This window comes from Camelus bactrianus, chromosome 1, assembly GCF_048773025.1.
Source record: "Camelus bactrianus isolate YW-2024 breed Bactrian camel chromosome 1, ASM4877302v1, whole genome shotgun sequence".
In the NCBI taxonomy this organism is placed as follows: domain Eukaryota; kingdom Metazoa; phylum Chordata; class Mammalia; order Artiodactyla; family Camelidae; genus Camelus; species Camelus bactrianus.
In genome coordinates, this window is record NC_133539.1 from 45,197,110 (window position 1) to 45,219,230 (window position 22,121).

A 22,121-nucleotide genomic window follows, 5' to 3' on the forward strand; every position below is an offset into this window, starting at 1 on the left:
AACATTCCACAGCAAGCCTTTTAATTTCAGCAACATAAAATTCGGTACAACATGTCACAGATTGATAAATTATTAACTTGTAGTTAGGGGTCTAGGCAGTTTTAAATTCATTTCCTCCAACTGGTAAAATTTTTTAATAGATAAATGAAAAATTTCTCTCAGGTATTTTTTTCAGACATTCCAAAGTACTGTTCTTTAAGAGATTCTTTTAAATGTTACAGATTTGTAATTTACTATTCTCTACCTGACCTTTTTCTCATTTGCTTCATTGAAATTGTAATTCTATCAGAGAATTTATTGCTTTATTCAGTGAAATTGTCTGAATAACTACTATACACCAGGTACTGAGCTTAGTGCCAGGAAATTATAGATGACTAGAGCATACTTCCTGCCTCAAGCAGTCTGGCAGAAGAGACCTAGTTCTCTGTAATTAACTTAGGAGCAATGTAATTCTTGCTCTAAGGGATCTTAGTAAAGATTCTGTCCAATCTATTCATTTTCAGATAAAGCAACTAAGAACTACAAAGATTAAGGGACTATTAAAAAATCATTAATCCAACACCAGAGCCTGCATCTTATGAATCTTGAGCTGATCTTCCTTCTAACTATATCATAATTCAATTAGAATTAGGCATCTAATTAATGATCCCTGGTCAAACTCATTTACATTTTTATTTTATTCCATTTGCAAATTTACATGAACTTCAGGACCCATTCGTTAATTCTACAAACATTTGTGTGTCAGGCACTGTTTCCGGCCCGTGGGGAATACAGCAAGGAATAAATCACAGACCTGTCCTCAAGGAGTGTTCTAGTGAAAAAGACTGGAGGCTTAGACCAGAAGTACAGGAGAGTCTTAGCTGTAATGGAGGAGCGTACAAAGTGCCGGAGGAGGAGTGACGCAGACACATCTCTGTGGGAGAGCCACGAAAGTTGTACTTAAGTTTGCAAAAGGAATATTCCAGGCAAAGGCTTGTGCAAAGGCTTCAGAGGCCCCAGAGAGCTGAGTTGTGTGAAGAGGAGTCAGCGCAGTCATTCTAAAAGGTCGGGGCATGGGCAGCCCAGAGGTGAGTGGTACGAGCAGATTCGAAACAGGCTAGAGTCAGTCTGTCAAGGCCCTGGTAGGCCACGGGGTTTTCTAAATTTGCACTTGGGAAAGTGCAACCTAAAATGCTGAACTACTGCTATATGCCGCTGAATGTGCAGTTCATCAGCTGGATTAGTATTAAACTCTGTGATTGATGACAGCTCCTGCCGAAAATGAATAACCCTACACCAGGACGATGACTTCTAAGCAGGTCAGATTCAATTCAATCCAATAAATATTTATTGAGTGCCTGCTATGTGCAAGGAACTGTGAACGCCAGGGAAAGAAAAATTGCTTTTCTACAGACAGTATTTTAAGGAGAAAACTCAAGCTCACCGCAAGGTTCAAGTTCAGATTCAAATGACTGAGACCTCTTCTAGAGATCTCAGAGTCGCTCCCTAGAATGAAAGTGGGTCCCAGCACAGCAGAGCTTTCACAAAGAACAAATCTACTCTCACACTATACAATGATGAACTTTTTAGGGCACCAACTGCCACATAAAAGGACTGGTTCATTAGCAATGTTACTCTTTGCTTTTGAACTGAAAGGCAAAATATTTAGCATTGGAATTGGGCTAAAAATTTCATTAAAGTCATTGACTCATAGGATTTTAGAGTTAAAAAGGACCTTGGAGATCACCAAGAGCAACTCCCTCTTTGTGACATGACAATGCTAAAACAAAGACACGGATCCTAGCTGAGTTTACTGCTCAGAATTCTAGTGTTTGGATCTAAGAGTCAGGAACTCTCTCCAGAACAGTATACTATTGCCCGATATATTTCTTGAAATGTATTCAAAGATTTTTAAGTAGACCTCTCTGTATATGCCTATCTATGCATTGACTCACATACATAAAAATACATACTTTATATATAATATACATACTGTGTGTATTTCAATAAATATATGAATATGTATTCACATACCTAAAATATATATTCAACAGTATCAAAGCAAAGGCACAAATATAAACACAGGATTTACTAGGGCTATAAGGATTTTCAAAGCCATTCATTATTCTTGGAACACTCTTGCAGGTAAAGTTTCCTGACTCTGCTTTAATTAAAATTTCCAGCCAAAAGGTAACAAAGAGGTATTAGGTCAGCTAACATATTTCCTGCAAACAAGGTTCAAACCAGCCTCTGAAACCTACAAAAGAAATTCCACTGAAGCAAATGGAAACTTCAACAGTAAGGAATTGTGCCTATACCGAAGCCGACTTTCATTATAAAACACACCTCACTTCACGGAGCATTCAGTTATATTAAATCAAGAACTGTACCTGCAAAGTGAAATATCCTATTTCTTAAAGACACTGTAGGAAGCCTGAAAGAATCCCTTGTCTGTGCTCCTCAGGTACTGTTGTAAGAGATTCCTTACTGCAGTTACTTACAAGTACATCGTTAAGATAAAAAAGTATCTATGAGTTCTTTGGGTTCTCTTCATCTTAGTTCAACAAATCAATCACTTTTAAGTATACAAAAGTATAAAAATGTGTACAGCAGAAAATGTTAAAAAAAACATTAAAATAATATAGAACTCTTTCTACACAGAATATTAACTGGGCAAAACAAGAAGGTTAGCATATAATTGGTTATGAGTCTAGAAATTAATCATAGTACGATTGGGGGGAAACTATCAATTCTTCTATGGTTTTCAAGGTTTCTTTAGAAGACATATAAAACACATCATTCAATAATTGGCAAGTTGTAATTAAGCTGTCAACTGTGTATTCATTTGTTCACCACCTTTCTTCCAAATGAGAGTGGAACTTCCTTCGGGGTAGAGAGCATCTCCCTCTGACTGGTCTATCTCTATCACCTAATGTAGAATCTCACAAATATTTGATGGAGGAAAGGGGGAAGAAAAGGAGGAAAGGAGCAAAGTAAGGAGGAACTTCTCAGAAGTAATATCACAAATAGTATATATGTGTATCTCTATATTGAATAAACCTGTCTACAAATGAGGACAAAGTTTGGAGAAGGGCTTGATCATTTCAAACATACGGGGTAAAGATCATTTTGATTTACTTCTCATGGAAAGAGGAAGAATCATATAACTCCCTGAAGCAGTGTGCTTGAATCTGCATACTAAGAACACAGGCTTGAGAATCAGTCAATCTTGGGATCTTTCCCTGTCATTAACTAGCTTTACAACCTTGGACCACTTTCTTCTGGAAACCCCTTAGGATGTTACAACTCTTAGAAGTGGAGTGCTCTGCACACAGTGGGCACTGACAACTTTTTAGGATTTCTTCTCCTTCCACTTTATACCACAACACGGCAAAATACCTGCAGGTTTTGCAAAACTACAAGAATTAGGCCAAGGCACTGACCTCCTTGCTGGGGATCATGAAAAGTTCTTTCATTTAGTTCCTAAAGTTCATCATACTACCTGAAACCCTTAAAAAGTCTCCTGTTTTGTGTAGAAAAGCAGCAAATAAGGCTAATAAGTCCAGATCCTTACTCCTGACGTGCAGTCAGTACACTGGTACTCAGCTGATCTGGAATTTTTTAAATGGTAGAATATTTAAGAACTATTTTGGGGATCCCTAATGGAAAACAGTGTGAGCTTAATTATTTAAATATTAACATGTGAAAGAGCTAAAAATTTAGTTGGATATTTTCAAAATGCTTCTTTAATTACTAGGAAAAAGTCAGCATCTCACAAATGCATTAAAAAAAAAACACCTTAAATAAATGCCCAAGCAGAGTAGATAAAAATAGCACTGCAGCACCATTTAAGTCACAGTATGTTTTTAAGATGATCTTAATGTAAAGGTTCAGAACTGATTTCCATTTCAATTTGTTACTTAATTATGTACTTAACTGCTAGAAAACCTGTTAAAATATATATTGCTTATTCTACAACACACAATTTTAAAACATTATTTTAAACATTACAAGTGTTACATGTCAAATCACTTCCTGACAATCTAACATTAAATTTACAAGTTCCCTCAAAACTACTCTGTGTATTTCCTTATTCTCCTCTTCTGCAAGTGGAATTTACAGTTATCTAACAAGGACTACCCTTCTACTTGTCCTCAGCCTTTCCCTTCCACATTAGGGGATGCCACTTTATCAATTATTTCTTCTTGCCTTACATCATAAATTACTCCCTACCTACATTCCTTCCCCTCAAACCACAAACTTCTCCAACAGCACACCCAACACACATAAACTTATGCTCTGCTCAAACCCTCAAGCTGTCCATCAGAACTTTCTTTTCACTAGTTGTCCCAGTTCTAGAACAATTTTTTTAAATAATCCACATACTTGTTTTAATCTAGCCCCACTACATAAGCAAAACTACTCTGAAAGATCAACAACAGCCTCTACTCAAGACACTCAATGACTTCTCAAACTTTCATCCTGCTTGGTTTCTCCACTTGAACTTGATCTTCGTTTTCTCAGAATTTGAAACTATCTCCTTAGTAAAGCTATCTCTACCCAGGAAATCAATCCGGCTCTGATTCTTTTTTATCTGTCTCATCTGTCCTTTGCAGGATTCTCTTCCCTTCACTGCCATCTAATTATAGATACACACCCCAACACAGCCCAAAGTTCCAATCTCTCATTTTATCTCCAGCTCCCACCTTCTATTCTGCCTTCCAAATCTCTTGCTGGCCATAGCTTGAAATGCTGCCTCCATGACATATCTACCGAACATATGTCTCCAACTTCAACTTCTCTCTTTAACTGCACATTCAATTTTCTGACTTCAAAATGGATTTCACTCTGGCATGTCACACTCAACATGGCCAAAAACAAACTTACCATGCACCAACTCTCAAGCTTCCTCTTTTTCTTCCTATGTTAATAAAGACCATCACTGCCTTTAGAGTCAACTAAGCTGAAAACCTCAAGAGTCACTTTCACTTCAACTTCTCTTTCATCCTCTATCTCTGAAGGGTCACCAGGACCTTAGATTTTACTCCAAAGTGCCTCCCACATTTGAACCTACACTTGCTACACCTATGTCAGTTCTCTAGCTCAGCCCCTCATTATTTCTTGCCCAGTGTGTTTTAATTCCTCTTGATCATTATTTCTACATTTTAGTTTCTTTCCTCTTAATCCATCCTTTCGAGAGTCAACAGAGTACTTTATCACAGCAGAGCCTTGACTTTCACTCTGCTCAAGGATTTCAATGATTCTGTCTGCCAAATAAATAAAGTCCAAATTCCTTGACAAAGCAGTCAAAGCCTCTTCACCTTTCTCTATCTTAACTTCTCTCACTCAGCAATCTCCCTTTACTCATCAATCCTTCAGCCTGATGTGTCCTCCACCTCACTGGAATCCAATCCACTAAAGAATAGCTGGGTGGTACCTCCACCTCCTCCGAGCTGCATGCTACACCAGCGTTTCACCTCTAGCACGCAACATTAACACCCACCACATACCACGTCACAGCACTTTATTTAGATCATATTACAGCACTTACTACAAGATGACACGGTTATTTAAAAACCTCTATCTTTCCACACTTGGGATATGACAAATGAATGATGAAATCAATAGATAGCATATAAAACAACAAAAGAAAGGAAGAAGTTGGTTCAAAATCTGAATAGTTAAATTTTATAGGAGTTAAAAGATTACGAACTGATTAAGGCTTTTGTTAAATGTATGCTCTGTATCACAAGGATAAGCCCAGGTAACTTTTGGGAGGATTCCTTTAACTCTTTGACTTTATTCAAAAGCTTTTCCTAGAAGTGACAAGTGCCCAGCTTTGGGATCACTTCATTTATTTAAGCACAAATTCAAAATCTAATTCAGTACTAAACAAAAAATTACCCAGGCACTTAATGTGCTAATATCTATCCAAGTCTACGAGGGCCCATGATTCTACTAATATAGAACAACCTCAGTGAGGAAAAGCAAGTACGTGAAGAATAATTCAAATAAATGATATTCCCTGTTCCAAGGGCCCAAGGACAGTGATATTCTCAACTCCAATAAACACAAACAACAGACATCCAAAACCTAAGTTTTACTCCATGTGCGATATTTTTCAGAGGTATGAGGAATTCAACTTAGAAAAGAATACTTACTCTTATCTTTTCATAGCTGTATATAACAAGCATCTTGACTGACAAAACTTTTAAATATATTACGGTTAAAGTGAAATTATAAATGAATGAATTATATTCCAAGCTTGACAAATGTACTGAATGTACTGAGGATAAAAGGCAGGAAAAGGCTGTGTGGCATCAACACTTTTTAAATGCTTTTAAAACTCTTTCAGTCATGTGATTTCAAATAAATGACAAGGACAGCAAGACAAAAACACAGGCAGGTACTCAACTTGCTTTGCTCTCTGGCATCAATTAATGATGTCTTAATTTCCTGAACATCCACGTGAGCTCAGTACTTTTAGTATCTATTAGATGAAAAGCTGTTTCTCCCATTTTCCATCACCTGGCTAAGATGCTTGTAAAAACCATGCTCAGGAACCTCACATTAATAAATTATCATTCCTAACATACTGATTAGCAATCATTTCCTTACCCTCACCTCAGCATTTCCAACAAGAGTACAATAATGCTGTTCCTGAAGGCAGTGGCCAGCAGAATCCAGACAGGCTACTGTCTGAGCAGCGGCCAGAAAAACAAGGTGGATGTTCTCTGCTCTGCTCCCCATTACTCTGCTCCCCCTGTACTTTGTACAGGTCTGCACTACAGCCCTTTCCAGACTACTGGCAATCATCCATTCATATGCCTGGCTATGGTGCTGGTCTCCGAGTTCCTTGACAAGTCAAAGGCAAAGTTATAGCTTGCCCAGCTTTGCAGCCCCAGTAATAAGCACTTAGTAGGAACACAATACATCCTCAATAAATGTTTAGATGTTTAAGAACCTCCATCTCTCCAATGACTCAGGAACAGACTTTACATTCTAGAGTGTATTTGAACCTTGCTATGTATTCAGGAGTAACAGTTCTGCTTCTATACTGAATAGGCATCCACTGGCTTGAAGAGTTTGGAGTCAGCTGTTGATGCATGGAGCCAGGACTAGAAATATATCTAAATGAGATGCTCCAGTTTATGCTCCTATTCTTTCTCTCAATAGATGTATTAAACTAACTCCTTGCCACTAATGTTTTCTTAAAAAACACTTTACATCTTACAAGGAACACAACTGAGCAATTACTCCCTCCTACTCTCAGTGACCTTGTACAGAAAGCCTAACCTCTGAAAATGCAACAGTTAGCTGGAACTGGAATCTCAGTTGACTATTTAAAATTCTAGAGGCCAGGGAATGGTGAAACTACATACTTACTAGATAGTTCCTTTATGGTCTAAGACTACTTCATATTCCCTGTGAGATAAGTTATTTTACTTTGCAGGTAGCTGAGACACACTGTACCTGTTCTCAGATTTACTCTTTAAGATCTGATCTTGTTGAAGAGGCTTCATAAAGAAAACATGCTAAATACCTACCCCTGCCTTTTACATAACTGTCAGTTAGATTTGAAAGCTACTATCTTCTGTTATTCACAAGCTAAACTCACACTATGGCAGTTATTTTACAAAACAGTTAGGTAATGTGTCAAGGGATTAGCTTTTGGACTAATAATAAAGTTCCTGATGTAATCACCGGGACAGTGTTGATATTATGAACCACTTCCTTCAACACTGACAAAGAAGAAAAGATAAACACATGTGGGAGATGCTTCTGCATTACACCACTGAATAAAACATATTTCCAATTTGTAATTATCAATGCCTTTTTATTACTGTGAGACAGGGTAGCAATAAACATACTGGACTCTTTTATAATGATTTATATAATTTCCCTCTACAAAGCCCACGGATGCATCCATAAATGAACACAAAGATCTTCATTCCTGACAAATAATGAAGACAAATAGGGAAATTCACACAATGCACCTCTGCCAACATGCATACCCGCATTCCACTAAGTATAGACTTTAGATAATCTATTTCCTCGTGAGTCAAGTTTCTCAACTGGAGAGGCTAAACCCAAACCCACAAAAGGGTTAATAAAACAAACAATGGCAGAAGCTTAACTATCAAATGACCATCTATTTTACCATAACCCACAGTGAAATCATTAAAAGTAGATAAAACTTAGGTTAACAATCAGTTACAGACCGAAATTACACACACAATTTTTCATGTTTCAAAATTAATGACTCTAGATTAACTACAGTTTACCACTTCCTTATATAAATCTTTTTCATTTGATGTTCATTTGATTCACTCATCATTGTACAAATTCTGACCACTCAGAGAAGGGGCTGTGGAGGGAGGAGCAGCTCCCTGGTAGAATCTGATCCATTTTTTGCCCACTCATATAACAGATAAGTTAAACAAAAACCTTGAATTCCTTCTCTTATGCCCAACTAATGATTTCAGCATGAAAGTGACCTTAAATTGCACACTCCTTAGAAAAGCAAAGACAGCTAGTATTGAGCCTGCCAAATATATACAATTTTTCCAACTGCATGCTCCTCATCCTTAAGGATCCAACACTAAAATCAAAACCTGACCTCAAGCAGCAAGTTGCAATGTTCTGATCCTATGACATCATTCTGTCTGGAGCACTTGAATATCACAATTCGAATAAATTGGCAGAAGCTTAAACAGGTCACACTGAAGCCCAAAACTAAGGATGTTTATCTGACAAAAGCTGTCTGGCTCTGCATTCAGCACCAATGGCCATAGAATGACAGGCCTGTTGTTCATCCACCTATCTGTACTTTCCATAAGGATAAATGAAAACAAAGCAAATCCCATCCCCTTCCTGTATTGCTAATACCACTGACAGTGGTTTTTTTGTGGCAAATATTTGTACACAATTACAAAGCAAAGTAAATGTGACTTCATGTCTTGAGTACATCTCTACAAAGGAATTATTTTTTTAAACCTCCATTTCTGCAGTTAGAACGATATCAAGAGTCCTGCATCAACTTAATTTATAATTAGCCCCAAAGAGCTATGAAATAAAACCATCAGGTGTTACAACCCTTTACCCATATACAGGGGACAGCACTACTGCCTCAAAAGCAAAACTATTAATTCTGCACAGCAGCAAGCTACGCCTTAATTACATTTATTTCATAACCCTACTGAGTAAGACAGGACACTGACAACTAAACTCTTCTCAGCAGACCCCTGTAAAGTATTCAGGTTGCCTAGGCTTCTTTGGGTACTGACATCCAGCTCAATTTCTTCTTGTAAAATTTCAGTTCATCTGAAAGCAACATGCAGAAACCACAGAGGTTTCTGATACTCTCAGTCCCACCACCTCCATCATAGATTTTCCTTTCACAATAAACAATGTGCAATCAAAAAGGTTTCCTGTTTCAAAATGGAATAGATGAAAAAAACTAACTCTACCATTAACAGCAACAAAAAAGTTTCTTAATGAAGATGAATTCTCAAAGATGAAAATGGAATGGAAACTCTCTCAAATACTGCTTCCTCACTTAAGGACTAATCTGGTTTTTTCCCCGGTGAACATTCTCACCTTCAGCATCACACTTTGCAGCCGTCATGAGTGATCCATCAGAGACTTTTCTTACATTACTTGTTTGTAATTTTTTGTTATCAAACAGCAACACAACCTTACATAAGGTGTAACAAGAACATCCAAACTATTCTATGGCTGTGCACCCACAAAAAGCAGCCAACAGTAAACACTTTGCATATCTGAGTCATAGAGGAACTCTGAACCTTGAAGAGTAGGACAAAAGAGTAAAAAAAAAGACAAGTCTTTTGCTCTGAATCCAACTTTTCAAAACACCCAAGAGTGGATGTAAGAAAAATGGTTGATCCAAGGCAAAAGACTGTTGCTGTAACAATAATTATTATTAATTAACAATACAAATAAAACTGGAGAAACCATATTGAGGTGAACTGTGCTGTGTACAATACAAGCATCATCAGAAAGAACTTACCACTTTGTCCATGAGTTTCCAAGTTTTCTCCACAGTCCTGCGATCTGCTGCTGCTTGCTTAGGGGGTCCAACTGCATCTTGAATGGCATCAATAATACCCAGAATTCGTCCTTTTCGGGGGTTTCCTCCTCGACCACCAGGGTTTCTGCCATTCATAGAATTTGCCATCTGGAGTCTTTGTTCTTTGAAAGGGAGAATAAAAAAAACAAAGAAAGAAAGAATGAAAGAAAAAGAAAGAAACAGAAGTTAGTTGGTCATGAAAATATTTACCCAACAGAAAACAGGTTAACTTGTAGCCACTACCTACTTCTCCATCAATGAGAACAAAATCCAGGGTCCCAGATTTAACTTTTCAATAGCGTGTGACTTTGCACTCTCAATCGTACACATAACAAACAGGTGTAGGAGCAAAGACTTCAGATTTGTTTTCGGAACACTAAGAGTTTTAAAAATGCATCCTTCTCAACACTGCAAGTAGCGAAGGCTTGATTAGTACCCAACTCATAATCACAACAACAAACTCGTATAGATTTTCTCCAACTAGAAAAGAACACAATGTTTCTTCCCCTTCCTGCCTTAATCTCAATTCAAAAGACTAGAACAGAAGCCCCTAGAAAACATTTTGGGAGCCTCACTCAAAAACTGCACTTTCACTGTTAGATATGGCTAAGTCATATTAACGTACAGATTATTCTACACGAGCATAAGGGGCACATCTGTTGTCAACAAAGGCTTAGGATTTGGATTTTCCCCGCTAAAACCACCAAGTACGGACATGTGAACATGAACACACGAACACACAGTTCTTAAACCAACGCGGGTGAGGAGTTGCCCCCAAGTTAAGAGCCAAATAAACCAACAAATAACCCATTTTAAGAGAGTGAGAAACTGACAAGAGCGGGTATAGAAAGGAGGAGAGTTCACTTCTTTAGCTCCTTGCCTCTCCTCTCACCCAAGTTGGGTGGGGGTAGGGGGTCCAAAGCTTTGTTTCGGGACATCTGTGCCTCCTCCCTGCTCGGGTCCCTCCCCTGCCACTCTCGGACCTCAGCTGGGGGAGGAAGGTGGACAGAGAAAGGACAAAGTATCCCCTCGCGCCTCCAACGCCCGCAGCCCCGACCGTCTCAGGCGCTCCGCCTTCGGCTCCCGGGCAGACGCGCCTCTCGGGCTTGCCTACAATCCCAGCCGCCCGTCTCCCTCCACTCCCTCTTCCTCCTCCCCCGGCCCTGCCCGGCTTCGGGCTTTAAATACCCCTCTTCAAACTGTGACCGCGGCGGCAACGGCAGCTGGAAGCCGGGGCTGTCCCCTCTTCTTCCGTGGTCCGCGCCCGGCTGCCCCAGGGCCCCCTGGCCGGAAAGCAGCGTCGAGCCTCCCCGGCGCCCCTTTCCCTCCTGGCCTCCCGGCGCCGGAGCTGCCCAGGGACACGCGTGTGCACGGGTCCGGCTCTACACGCACGAGCCCAGGGTGCGTGGGTAGCCAGGGGCAGGGAGTGTGTAATTGCCGTAAAAAAGCCCGCTCCCGAGGAAGGAGCTACCCAGAGCGCCGGCCACCGAGACGGGGAAACGCAGCAATTACCGTCAAGCCCAATCCACGCCTGCTCTCCCCTCCCGCCCGACTCTAGGGGAGGCCGCGGGACGCCGCAGCAGCTCCAGCTGGAGGAGGAGACCACTCGCTGACGCCCCACCCCTGTAGCTGACACACACAGAGACCCAGGCGCGGGGCGGGGCGGGGGCGGGGCCGCGCGCGACTGGGCCAATCCCGCGCACCCGGGCCCTGCCCGACAGCGGGCGGCGCCAATGGGCGGGAGGCGCCCGTCCCCCCCCGCACCACCACCCCGTCCACGTCTTCCACAGTACACAATGGCCCCAGAGGAAGGCCGCTCGCCGCACGTCCCAAATGGCAAGGGATTCGGAGGGAAACGCGGGGACTGGACTCACCCGAGAACGAAAGTGGAAAAGAGAAAGGAAATGGAAGAAAGGATGCAAGGCACTAGGGAACTGACCAATAAGGAGTAGGCGGGTGGGCGTGAGCGTTGGGAGCCCGGGCCAAAGCCGACTCCGGCTAAAAGGCGGGACTTCCTGCTTCACTCGCCTTCCTAGTCTTTTGTCTCATAGCAACAGAGTAGTGGCTGGGAGGGTGTTGCTTCTTCACTCTGGGCGGGTCCCAGACTGAAGAATTTCATCTCCCTAGGGCTGCCAAACTCTTCTACCCAGGACAGCAGCCAAACAGGTCTAAGGCCTTGCTTCTTGTGGGCTATCAAAAAAGAGCAGCAATCACCCAGCTTCTCAGATGAAGTATAAACCTTTCATGGAAGAGACTAGGGTTAACCCCTGATTGCCAACCAAAACTTCCTGAATCTCTGAGGGTCTCCCTTTTACTGTTCTAGAGGATTTGCTTCTCAAACATCAGGATGATGAAAAAGTAGACAGTTGACAACGCTGGCCAGATCGTATCTACGGATTATGCCAGAGCAATAAAAGAACCAGACCATGGGAATTGCTAATTCATACATTGCACCTTTTTATTTAGTGGAAGATAATGTATAAATGACTGAAGAGAAAACAGCTTTCGTATTTTGTCTGAGTCACCTTTACTTTGTATCTGCCATTCTCTCCCAGCATTTGTAATCTCTCTGTGGCCTCATCCCTATGCCTTTAGAAAGGCCCACATCCGGCTATTCTTTAAAGTAGAAGGCTCTGTACCAGGACCCTTCTTTCAACAAGGTTATAGAAAAAACAAATGCTGTCTATTTCTTTATGTTTCACTCTAGTCCTACCACAGGTGCTACTAACAACTGCTGTGGATTGTCATGCTTTGGAATTTTCTTTTCACTACAGTTGGTAGTGCTGAATACACTTTACACTTCGGGTGTCTCGGGTGTTGTGATATTTTTTGTCTTAAAAAATTTTTTTTTATCTCTCTAACCAGTTGACCTGCTAAAATGTTTCTCAATGGTTCTAACTACTTTCTAGATAAAGAACCATTTAGTACTGTGATCATTACTGTCAAGGATCCTGAGTTGTTATAAACATTCTTTACAGCCCTAAATTCAGACAGTTAAGATTTTCATTTGATTAAACAAGCGAAAATGTGCTCTTTGCAACCATTCAGGCAATAAAATGTGCTTCAGGAAGAAATTTTGTTTCTTTGCCATTATTTCTATGCCAATAATTATAAAGCAGTTCCCTGTTTTCACATTGTGTTTATCTACAAAAGTACTGGCCTCTCCGTATCTCTTCCACGCATGCATATCTCCTTTACTCATAGTAACAGTAGCTAAATTTACTACAAGGAGACTGCAAAAGGGAAAAAACTTACTGGGTCACCTTTTAAATAAACCCAAGAAGAATATATGTATACAAGGTTTTTCAGCATGTAGGAAAAGAGTGGCTTAAGAGAACACTGTAACTAAGTACATTACTCATATTCATATCTAGATTAATGTAGAGTAAGAAAAATACATGTTACAGCATGTGGCATTCCTTTGACATTAGTTTTGCAACTGAAAGAGATGACAAAAAATAGCACTGCCTAGGGTATCAAGCATGTCATATTGACACAAATTACAAGTTTTGTGGGATACGGTAATACATAAATGGATAGATATACACACATATATAATACACACACACACAACATAGATATATTTACAATGTCAAGAAATTGCAGCTTCATTCTCAACTAGGTATTTTATCAACACCATCTTGAGTCCAAGTTGAGTTCTGGTGTAGTAGGAGTCCCATTTGAGCCCAAACTAGGATTCAGGATTTGGTTATGTCTGATAAACTGATGGGGTGGTAGCCTTCCCTGCAAACGATTAACATGAGTTAATGAACGTGGAAGAATAAAGGCCTGTTGGGATGAAACTTCATACTCCAGATGCCTCCAGTGAAGACACAAGTGACAGAACATGACCGAGGAATGCAGGCTAGAGCTATAAATAAGTGCATAAGGAGATGTTTTTGTGGGAAACTGCGACACTCAGCATAAGCAGTAGTACTTCAAGGTGACAGGATTGGCTAGAAAAATATTCTCCTCATTTCTACGTAGAACAAGTCAATCTTCAACATGGTGCAGTTTAACGTGAATGCAGTATCCTTTGGCAGCATGGGGATTTGTAACCTAGAGAGAGAATTTGGGTATGGCATCTTTACAGGAGAGGAGTGTTTTCCTGGAAGACCCCAGCATGAGAGAAAACACTGAGACTCCTAACAAAGAGTCTTCCAAGCACTGTAACAGCCAGTAGGTGAATAATATGAACAAACTGATTATAAGTACCTGTGAGACCCTTCCCTCATGCAGATTATAATCCTGTCTTTAAACACAAGAAAAACCTTTTTTTTAAAAAAAATAAGGCAATTATTTAGGCAAATGTGGTATATATCCATCCATCTGTTGATGGACACTTAGGTTTCTTCCATACCTTGGCAATTGTGAATAATTCTGCTATGTACACTAGGGTGCATGTATCTTTTCAAATTAGTGCTTTTGGAGGGGATATATACCCAGAAGTGGAATTACTAAATAAACTGAATGAAATAAGTCTAAATATTTGCCCAAACAAAAACACTAATCTCCCAGGGAGGATGTGGACACACATTCACAGGTTAGGGAGAAATATGAGGATCATTATCTAGTCATATTTGTGTCTAACAAGTTGTCCCTTGTAAGGGTTACAGATTTCCATCTTTCCTTAACAACACATACCAACAGCTGACAGTGAGGGATGTTGATCTACGGATTCATAAGACATAATCAGAATCTGAGTACTAGTTTGGGCTCAACTGGGATTCTTGCTTAACCACAACAACAACTAATAACAATGACTTAAACAAGATAAGATCTTTCTTCCACACATAGAAAAAGTCTGAAAGTAGAAATCACAGGTAAGAATGGTGGCTCGTCAATTCTTTTTAAGGGCCCAAGTTCCTATCCTTCCTTTGTATCATCCCAGCACCTGCTTCTTACCCTCAAAATCACCTTATGTTCTAAATGGCTGTTGGTGCTCCAGCTATCACCAATTGTTTTCAGGTTAAAAGCTAAGAGGAAAAGTGCAAGGGTATATCAAATTTCCACCTGAATCAATTTCCTTTAATCAATTTTCAGAGAACTCCCACAAATATTTCTCTTTAATAGCTCAAGGCCAGAACTCAGTCCCATGACCAAATTTAGCTGCTAAAATGTCTGGAAGGCAATGTGATTTTTATTATAGGAAGCAATATAACCAGCTAATTATTTGAGTTTTGTTTCTAAAGAGAAAGAGGTGAATAGATTCTTGGCAAGAAACCAGCAAATACTACCACAAACGTCTTGTTCAAGAATTAAACTTATGATTAATGAATCAGTTCTGGGAACAAAAACTAGCGATTGCAGGTGGTGTGAGATAATAAAAATTTGAGATACCAGATACCAGACAACATATATATGTTACAGATATATGATATTTATATATATGAGATACATAGGAGATATATTTTTATATGTGAGATATATTTCATATATACCTGAAATAGATAGGTAGGTAGGTAGGTAGGTAGATAGATGGATTCCTTAGAAGAAACCAGCCTCTGCTATTTGCTATTACTGGGCATGACTATCATTAAAATTTCTTGTATGTAAATAAATACAGTAAATTATATACAGTTCTCATTATAGCATGCGAGCTCAGTAACCCTGAAGAATTTCAATATTACAGGGTGCACAATGGGCAAAATTAAGTAAACAGCTCCTTTGATACATTTCCATCTTCAAGTTCATATCAGATTTCAGATTAAATAGTTACATGTCTGGGAAAAAAATAACATCTTCAAAATCACTTCTTTGTGATTTTCTTTCCTAGGCAATTTATTCCCAGATCAATTCTTTTCTAGACAGTGATTTATTTGACAGTTGTTCTTTGTAATAAAATGGATTTATAAAAAAGTGTTAAGTATAGCTACTTCAAAACTTGGAATAAGCCTACTACTTTGTCTCAGTTTTGTATTCTTTTATATCCCTATTGCATTCTTTTTATTTCACAGTATATTTTCCATATTTCCTAACGTGCCTTGATTCAGAAAAATATAGATAAATTTCTTTCTCTAAAGAGTTTGTGTGAAGAATGTAAAATGTGATAAAATTTGTCATATTAATTTATCTACAGTTCCTATGCATTTTGATTCATGCTACATTAATACAACACTGAACTTTAATTTTTAAATTAAACAAAATATAAATTCAGAATTTCAAGGCTGAGGGGGATCTCCGTACTTATCATATAACTTAGTTTGGCAAATCTGGATATTGGCAAATTTATCCAGGATGATTGGGCCCTAAAAAATACAGACAATAAACTCAAATTCACGGGAGATTAATGTGTGGTACAAAAACTATGTTAATTGTGCACGAAATATAACTGCTAATCAGATCAGTATTCATATAGACCACTTATATACTCATTTTTCTTCTCAAGAATCCAAATTAAGACCAAAAAGTTCCAAAATGAATGTATAAATCAGAAGCAATTTACCTGCAGGAGAAACTCAAATAATGTCAATAAAGATCTAATATATTCCAAACCTACAGAAAGTCTTCTCTATTGGTTTCACAGTTTCCCATTCTCAACGTATGAAAATGATCCTTTTTTATTTTAAATCTCTTGATTGTTTCAGGACACAACATATATTAGGCATTCATCTTTATAATTATCAGCTATGACTTCTAACTGCTCATTCACTCATTTATTCAACAAACCTTTTTTGAGCATCTAATATATGCCAACCATTATGCTAGACACCAGGGAATACAAAGATACCTAAGCACTGGTCATTGTTTCCAAAGAAAAAGCAGGCATATAAAAGATCATTATAGACTCAAGTGGTAAAAGCAGTAATTTCTTTAGGCAGAGATCATTACAAGAAACTGAGGAAAGGCACTTATTCCAGCTATGAAAAAGTGATTACAAAGCTGTGACTTATAATTAGGATTAACAGTTAAAAAGGAAAGGGTCATCCTAGTCAGAGAAGATCTCATGAGCAAGGGCATAAAAGACAGAAAACAAACATGGATGTACAGGGAATGGGTGAGTCCCTTTTGTGGAAAGCACAGAAAGGTAAATAAAAGGCAGAAAGGGGAGCCACTAAAGTGTTTTAAACTAGGGGAGACTGTATTGGATAGAAGAGCAAGGGAAATGGTACTATACTGTACATTTTCAAATGTTCACCCTGATGGTCAGATTGATAATAGACTGGAGAGGGATGAGACTGAAGGCACAGTGGCCACTTAGGACATGTGCAATAGGTAATGATCATGACCTAACATGAGGCAGTGGTACTGGAAATAAAAAACAAGTGAGATATTGAGAAAAGTGGTTTTCACTCCTCTCCGCCCATTTGAAAAACAAATTTCCATTCTCCACCCCCAGAGATTCTGCGTTGATTGAGCTAGGATAGTCTTAAAGTTTCCCAAGTGATCCTAATTAGCAACTGAGGCAGATTAGTTAATTAACCAGATTACTTAATTTTTTGTCACTGATAATTATGGAAATATGAAAAGTGCAGAAAATGGAAGAGTCAGGAATGATGGTCAGTATTCCAGCTTTAATGACTTGACAAAACCTAGCCTCAGCAACTAGCCTAGAGAATATCAAAGGACAGTCTATTCAGGGGAAAGGGAGAATTAATTTGGTTTTTAAAAATAAAAATTTAACGCCTTTATTGTGTAAGCAGAAGGATATTTTAATTAGATGATTGGATATATATGATCGTAAGTTTGGCAGCACTGATGAGTGAGGAATACCTGAGAGTTAGGATGCCATAAAGAGAGATTACGTGGGATAAGAGGAGCACTGAAATGAGTTGAACCCTGAGGCCAACATTCAGTGAAAAATAGAGAAAAAAGAAATTACAAAAATATAGAGGATCACAAAAGAAATCAATTGAGTGTGGCATAATGCAAACCAGATGAGTACAGTATTTCCATGGAGCAAATGACAGTTTCAAATGCAGAAGAGAGGTCCAATTAAAAGAAAAAAAGAAAGACAAATATCATATGATGTCACTTATAGAAAACAAACTGTGGTTACCAGGGGGAAAGGAGCACAGAGGGACACATTAGGAGTTTGGGATTAACAGGAACACATTGCTGTATATAAAACAGATAAATGACAAGGACATACTATATAGCACAGGGAACCATATTCAATTTCTTGTAATGAATTGTAATGGAAAAGAAACTGAAAAAATATGTATGTATGTATATATGTATATGTATAATTGAATCACTTTGCTGCACACCTGAAACTAACATTGTATATTGACCACACTTTAATGAAAAATAAGAATAATTTTTTAAAAAATTGCAAAACATCCATTGGCATTAGCAACTGAGAGTTCATTTGTGACCATAGTGAAGAATAGATTGACAAAAATGGCAGATGAGGAACTGAAAAGTAGAGATTAGTCTATTAAGAAATCTGTATAAGGATGTAAAAGGTAAATGAGAGAAATTTAAGCATGAGTGTATATGTTGAGAGATAAAAAGGAATATACATACGTATTTGTATTACTGAAACATTATGCTGTGCACTGAAAACTGACACACTGTAAACTGACGATACTTCAATAAGAAAAAAAAAAGAGAGAAAGAGAAAGAAAGAGATTTAAGGACATTTTATCCTATGAAAATGAACAAAAAAAGACCTCTGGGAATAGAAATGTGGAGACAGGGAAACATATAAATTATAATACACACAGTTTACCCATGTATACATATGTACACATAGTTTTATTTTAAATGCATTTCTAGAGATGGTAAGCGGTTGAAACAGATCATGCTTGATGGCTTCCAACTCTCCTGAATGATATAGTGGGCAAAATTGTCTTCTCAAGTTGAAGGGAATCTATTCAGAGGTCACAATGACGTTTGGATGCAGTAAGTTGGGTGGTGGTGCCAGCCTGGCAGGATTTTTAAGTTTCTCTAGCAGGGCACTGGGGAGGTAAGATTGTAGTTTCAAAACAGGCTTGTGTTTTGACTGAGCAAGTGTTGGAGAAATACAGGAATGAAAGAAATCAAGGGTTCTAGTGAGAGAGTAGTTTAGATGACCAACTATGGGATTCAAGAGATGGGTCAGGAAGGAAGTAACAGTATATAGGAAAGAAAAGGGAGCTATCTTTTTAACATGGAGTGTTAACATGCCTCAGTCTACTGGGAAAGCCCTGTCATAATCATCCAACCCCAAAAGAAATGATCCCACTTGGTCAGGCACATGTGCATGTGCTTGTGTAAAATTTTACATTGTTATGTATAACATTTTATATCATTTGATACACTTTCATGTCTAGTTAGATGTGTTTAAATACTACATTTCTTTTACAGCATATTTTCCAGTAATCAGAGTGAAATAAGAAATAAGATACTTTCTCACATTAATAAAATATTGATTTAAAATGTTTATGGTAATAATTTTTTCACAAAATGATGAAAAAAAGCAAAACTATGAAATTCACTTTACTATTTGTAAATGTATGGGTTGCCCCAGATTACAAAGGAAATTTAAAGAACCCAAGCAGGTTATTCACTTTATATCCAGTTGTATAGTCTAACCACTAACTTGGTGTCCTTTCTCCCTAAGTAAAACAGTAATCATCTAAAAAAGAAAGTGGCTTCATAAGATAACATACAGAAACAGGGAACACACCAAGGACAATTTTCTGGACTACTGCATGCCCTGCTACGTGCCATTCTAACTTCTTGACCAGTGAGTGAGGGGTCTATATTCATTAGCAGGATTCATTTCCATTAACTAGATGCTGCACGGTGAAGAATCAGAAAGGGTATTAATCAAGCCCCCGCTCTCTCAAAGCATCCCCTAAAAAATCAACAGAATTATGTCCATCACCAAAACCCTTGTTTCCATCAACTGCCTGCATTTCTCAAAAGACATTTTTATCAGACTATGCCATTTACAAGCTAGATTTCCAGTGTTTTCAATCAGAACTGGACCTTATCACTATGATGGGAATCATCTGATCATCTTCAATGGTTTCCCCTTGAGCGCTCCTTCCTTACTTCATAGTGTTACCCCCTTCACATCTGCCTGCATCTCACACACAAACACATACACACATGCCCTTATGTGGCCCATCTAACCAAGACCGCTTTACGAAACCAATCTCAAATTTCTAGGACTCAGCTGTCTATGCTCTTTAATGTCAGAGTTCACCTAAATTGTACACTTGTACACACTGTATTCAGATTGTGTTCAGTTTTTTTCAGGGAAGCTCCATCTCTCTTTCTCCCTCCTTTTTCTCCCTTCCCTCTGTTTCTCTCCCCCTCCCCCTCTTCCCTAATTGCCTCCTTGAAAAGTTATGACTAAGTTTCTCACATTGTACGTGTATGAGCTCAGTGTGTTCCCTTTTTCCAAACAGTTACATTCACTCTAGGATAACAGGATGTCTTCACTGTTTAAGTGTCAGGCTTGGGTAGGGCTGATGATTTTGGTTCTACGCACACCGCTCCCCGCCCCCAGTCAGATACTCCCCCAGCAGGAGTCACCTGGTTCACTTACACATTCTTTTATTTTCTCCTCTGTCACATTTTGGTTTTGTTTCGACTGTTGACGAGAAGCATCTATTCCCAATATGTAAAGGGAAGATCAAGAAGCCTTCAAGTTGCTATTTAATCTTGGTATTAATGAAAAAACAGAGCTATTTTAAAATATGATTTTATGACCAGCAAGCAAGGACGAGAGACAGAAACTTCGGCCAGGAGATGTGTGCAGCTCATATTTTTTATAGTAATGAAAAGGAATATTCAGATGAATAATATGTACCTATGAAATACAGATCAAAGGCTTTCTTACTAGGTACAGTTGCTTCTAAATATGAAGAGAAATGAATTCAAAAATAAAAGGTGACAATTTGGAAGGTGTCCTCTGGGAAGGGACTGAGGTGATGAATACAATTGATTTCCTACTCTTCCTCCCCCCATGCCTGCTCTTTAAATGACCTCTTTCCAATTTTCCATCTTACACTCACAGGTCGCCAGAATATTACTGAGAAGGCAATTAGAATTGTGAACATTGATTTTTTAAATGTACATAAAAGGATAAATGATGGGATTGTTTGAAGTGAATGTCAAAACAGCAGAGAGAGAGCGACCTAACTACCACCTGCCAAAGTTAGTCAATGTCCTAAAGGAGCATTAGAAAAAAAGTTTATAAAAAATCTTCAGGAAAATAACCACTTCAATTCTTCTCAGCTGCTAAATCTTGACAGTCTTTTTTCTGGTTACAAATAAGGAAAGAAAGAGAGAGGGAAAAAAAAAAAGAGAGAGGGAGGGAAGCAAAATAGTTCATACCCCGTAAGTCTCTTTTTTTCCCTCATGTTCTTCCTTGCTTGGTTTTTGAAGCATTAAACAATTCTACTGTTGTACCAATGTACAGAAAAAATGGCCAGAAGGTCTTTGCTCCAGGTCAGGTGCAATGTAAGTCTTGCACGAAATTAGCTACTTCTTGGCAGAGCTAAAAATAACAAATTGAGATGCTACCGCTGCTCATTCAGCTTTAAAGCAAGCTTCCTTTCTAGGTCCTGGTGTAGAGAGCTTCTCCTGTGCCTCCTGGCCATAATGCGCCTGAAAGAAGCACTTTCTCCTACCCGTGGATATTGACAGAGAATTGCCACCTGTATTTTTAGAGTCTAATGTTATAGGAAATAAGTGTTATTGTGGAGTCCAGATTACAATATGCAGTTAAGCCATTTTATTGGTAGAAAATGAACAGGAATGCATGATATATCTGGAGTTTCTCTCATACACTGTAAATTGGCTGCTACTAGTTTATTCAACAAGTGTTTGATATTAATTGATTACAGTACCTACTCTAAAGGTAAGGAAAAATGAGTGTTTAACTTGGGCAAGAGATGTAAGGGAAGGCTTTATGGAGAAAGTAAGCCAGACCTTCCAGGATATTGAAGGAAAGACATACAAGCTGGGAGAATGGAGTACATGCAGGAAGCATAACAAATAATCCAATCTCTGTGTCCAAGGGAAAGAAAGGTATCAGCCCCTACACCAGAAAGTTCACACTGAAAATTACAAAATTCAACAGATAACAAAAACTAAATTATGGAAGTTTTAA

General features: G+C 38.7%; 1 protein-coding gene across 7 annotated transcripts in view; it reads right to left on the reverse strand.

Annotated features, from left to right (window-relative positions):
- Positions 1-22,121, reverse strand: part of CBLB (Cbl proto-oncogene B) — a 259,796-nt gene that overhangs the window by 179,977 nt on the left and 57,698 nt on the right. For 5 of the 7 annotated variants that reach the window (XR_012506666.1, XM_074362784.1, XM_074362775.1 and 2 more), the window contains exons 1-2: positions 11,582-11,712; positions 10,010-10,191 (exon numbers count right to left, since the gene is read on the reverse strand). Coding sequence is in view for 6 of the 7 variants with exons in the window: in XM_074362784.1 (XP_074218885.1) it covers positions 10,010-10,177 (168 nt within the window). In the remaining variant the exon portion in view is untranslated. The other 2 variants (XM_010969024.3, XM_074362754.1) reach the window with 2 other exon arrangements.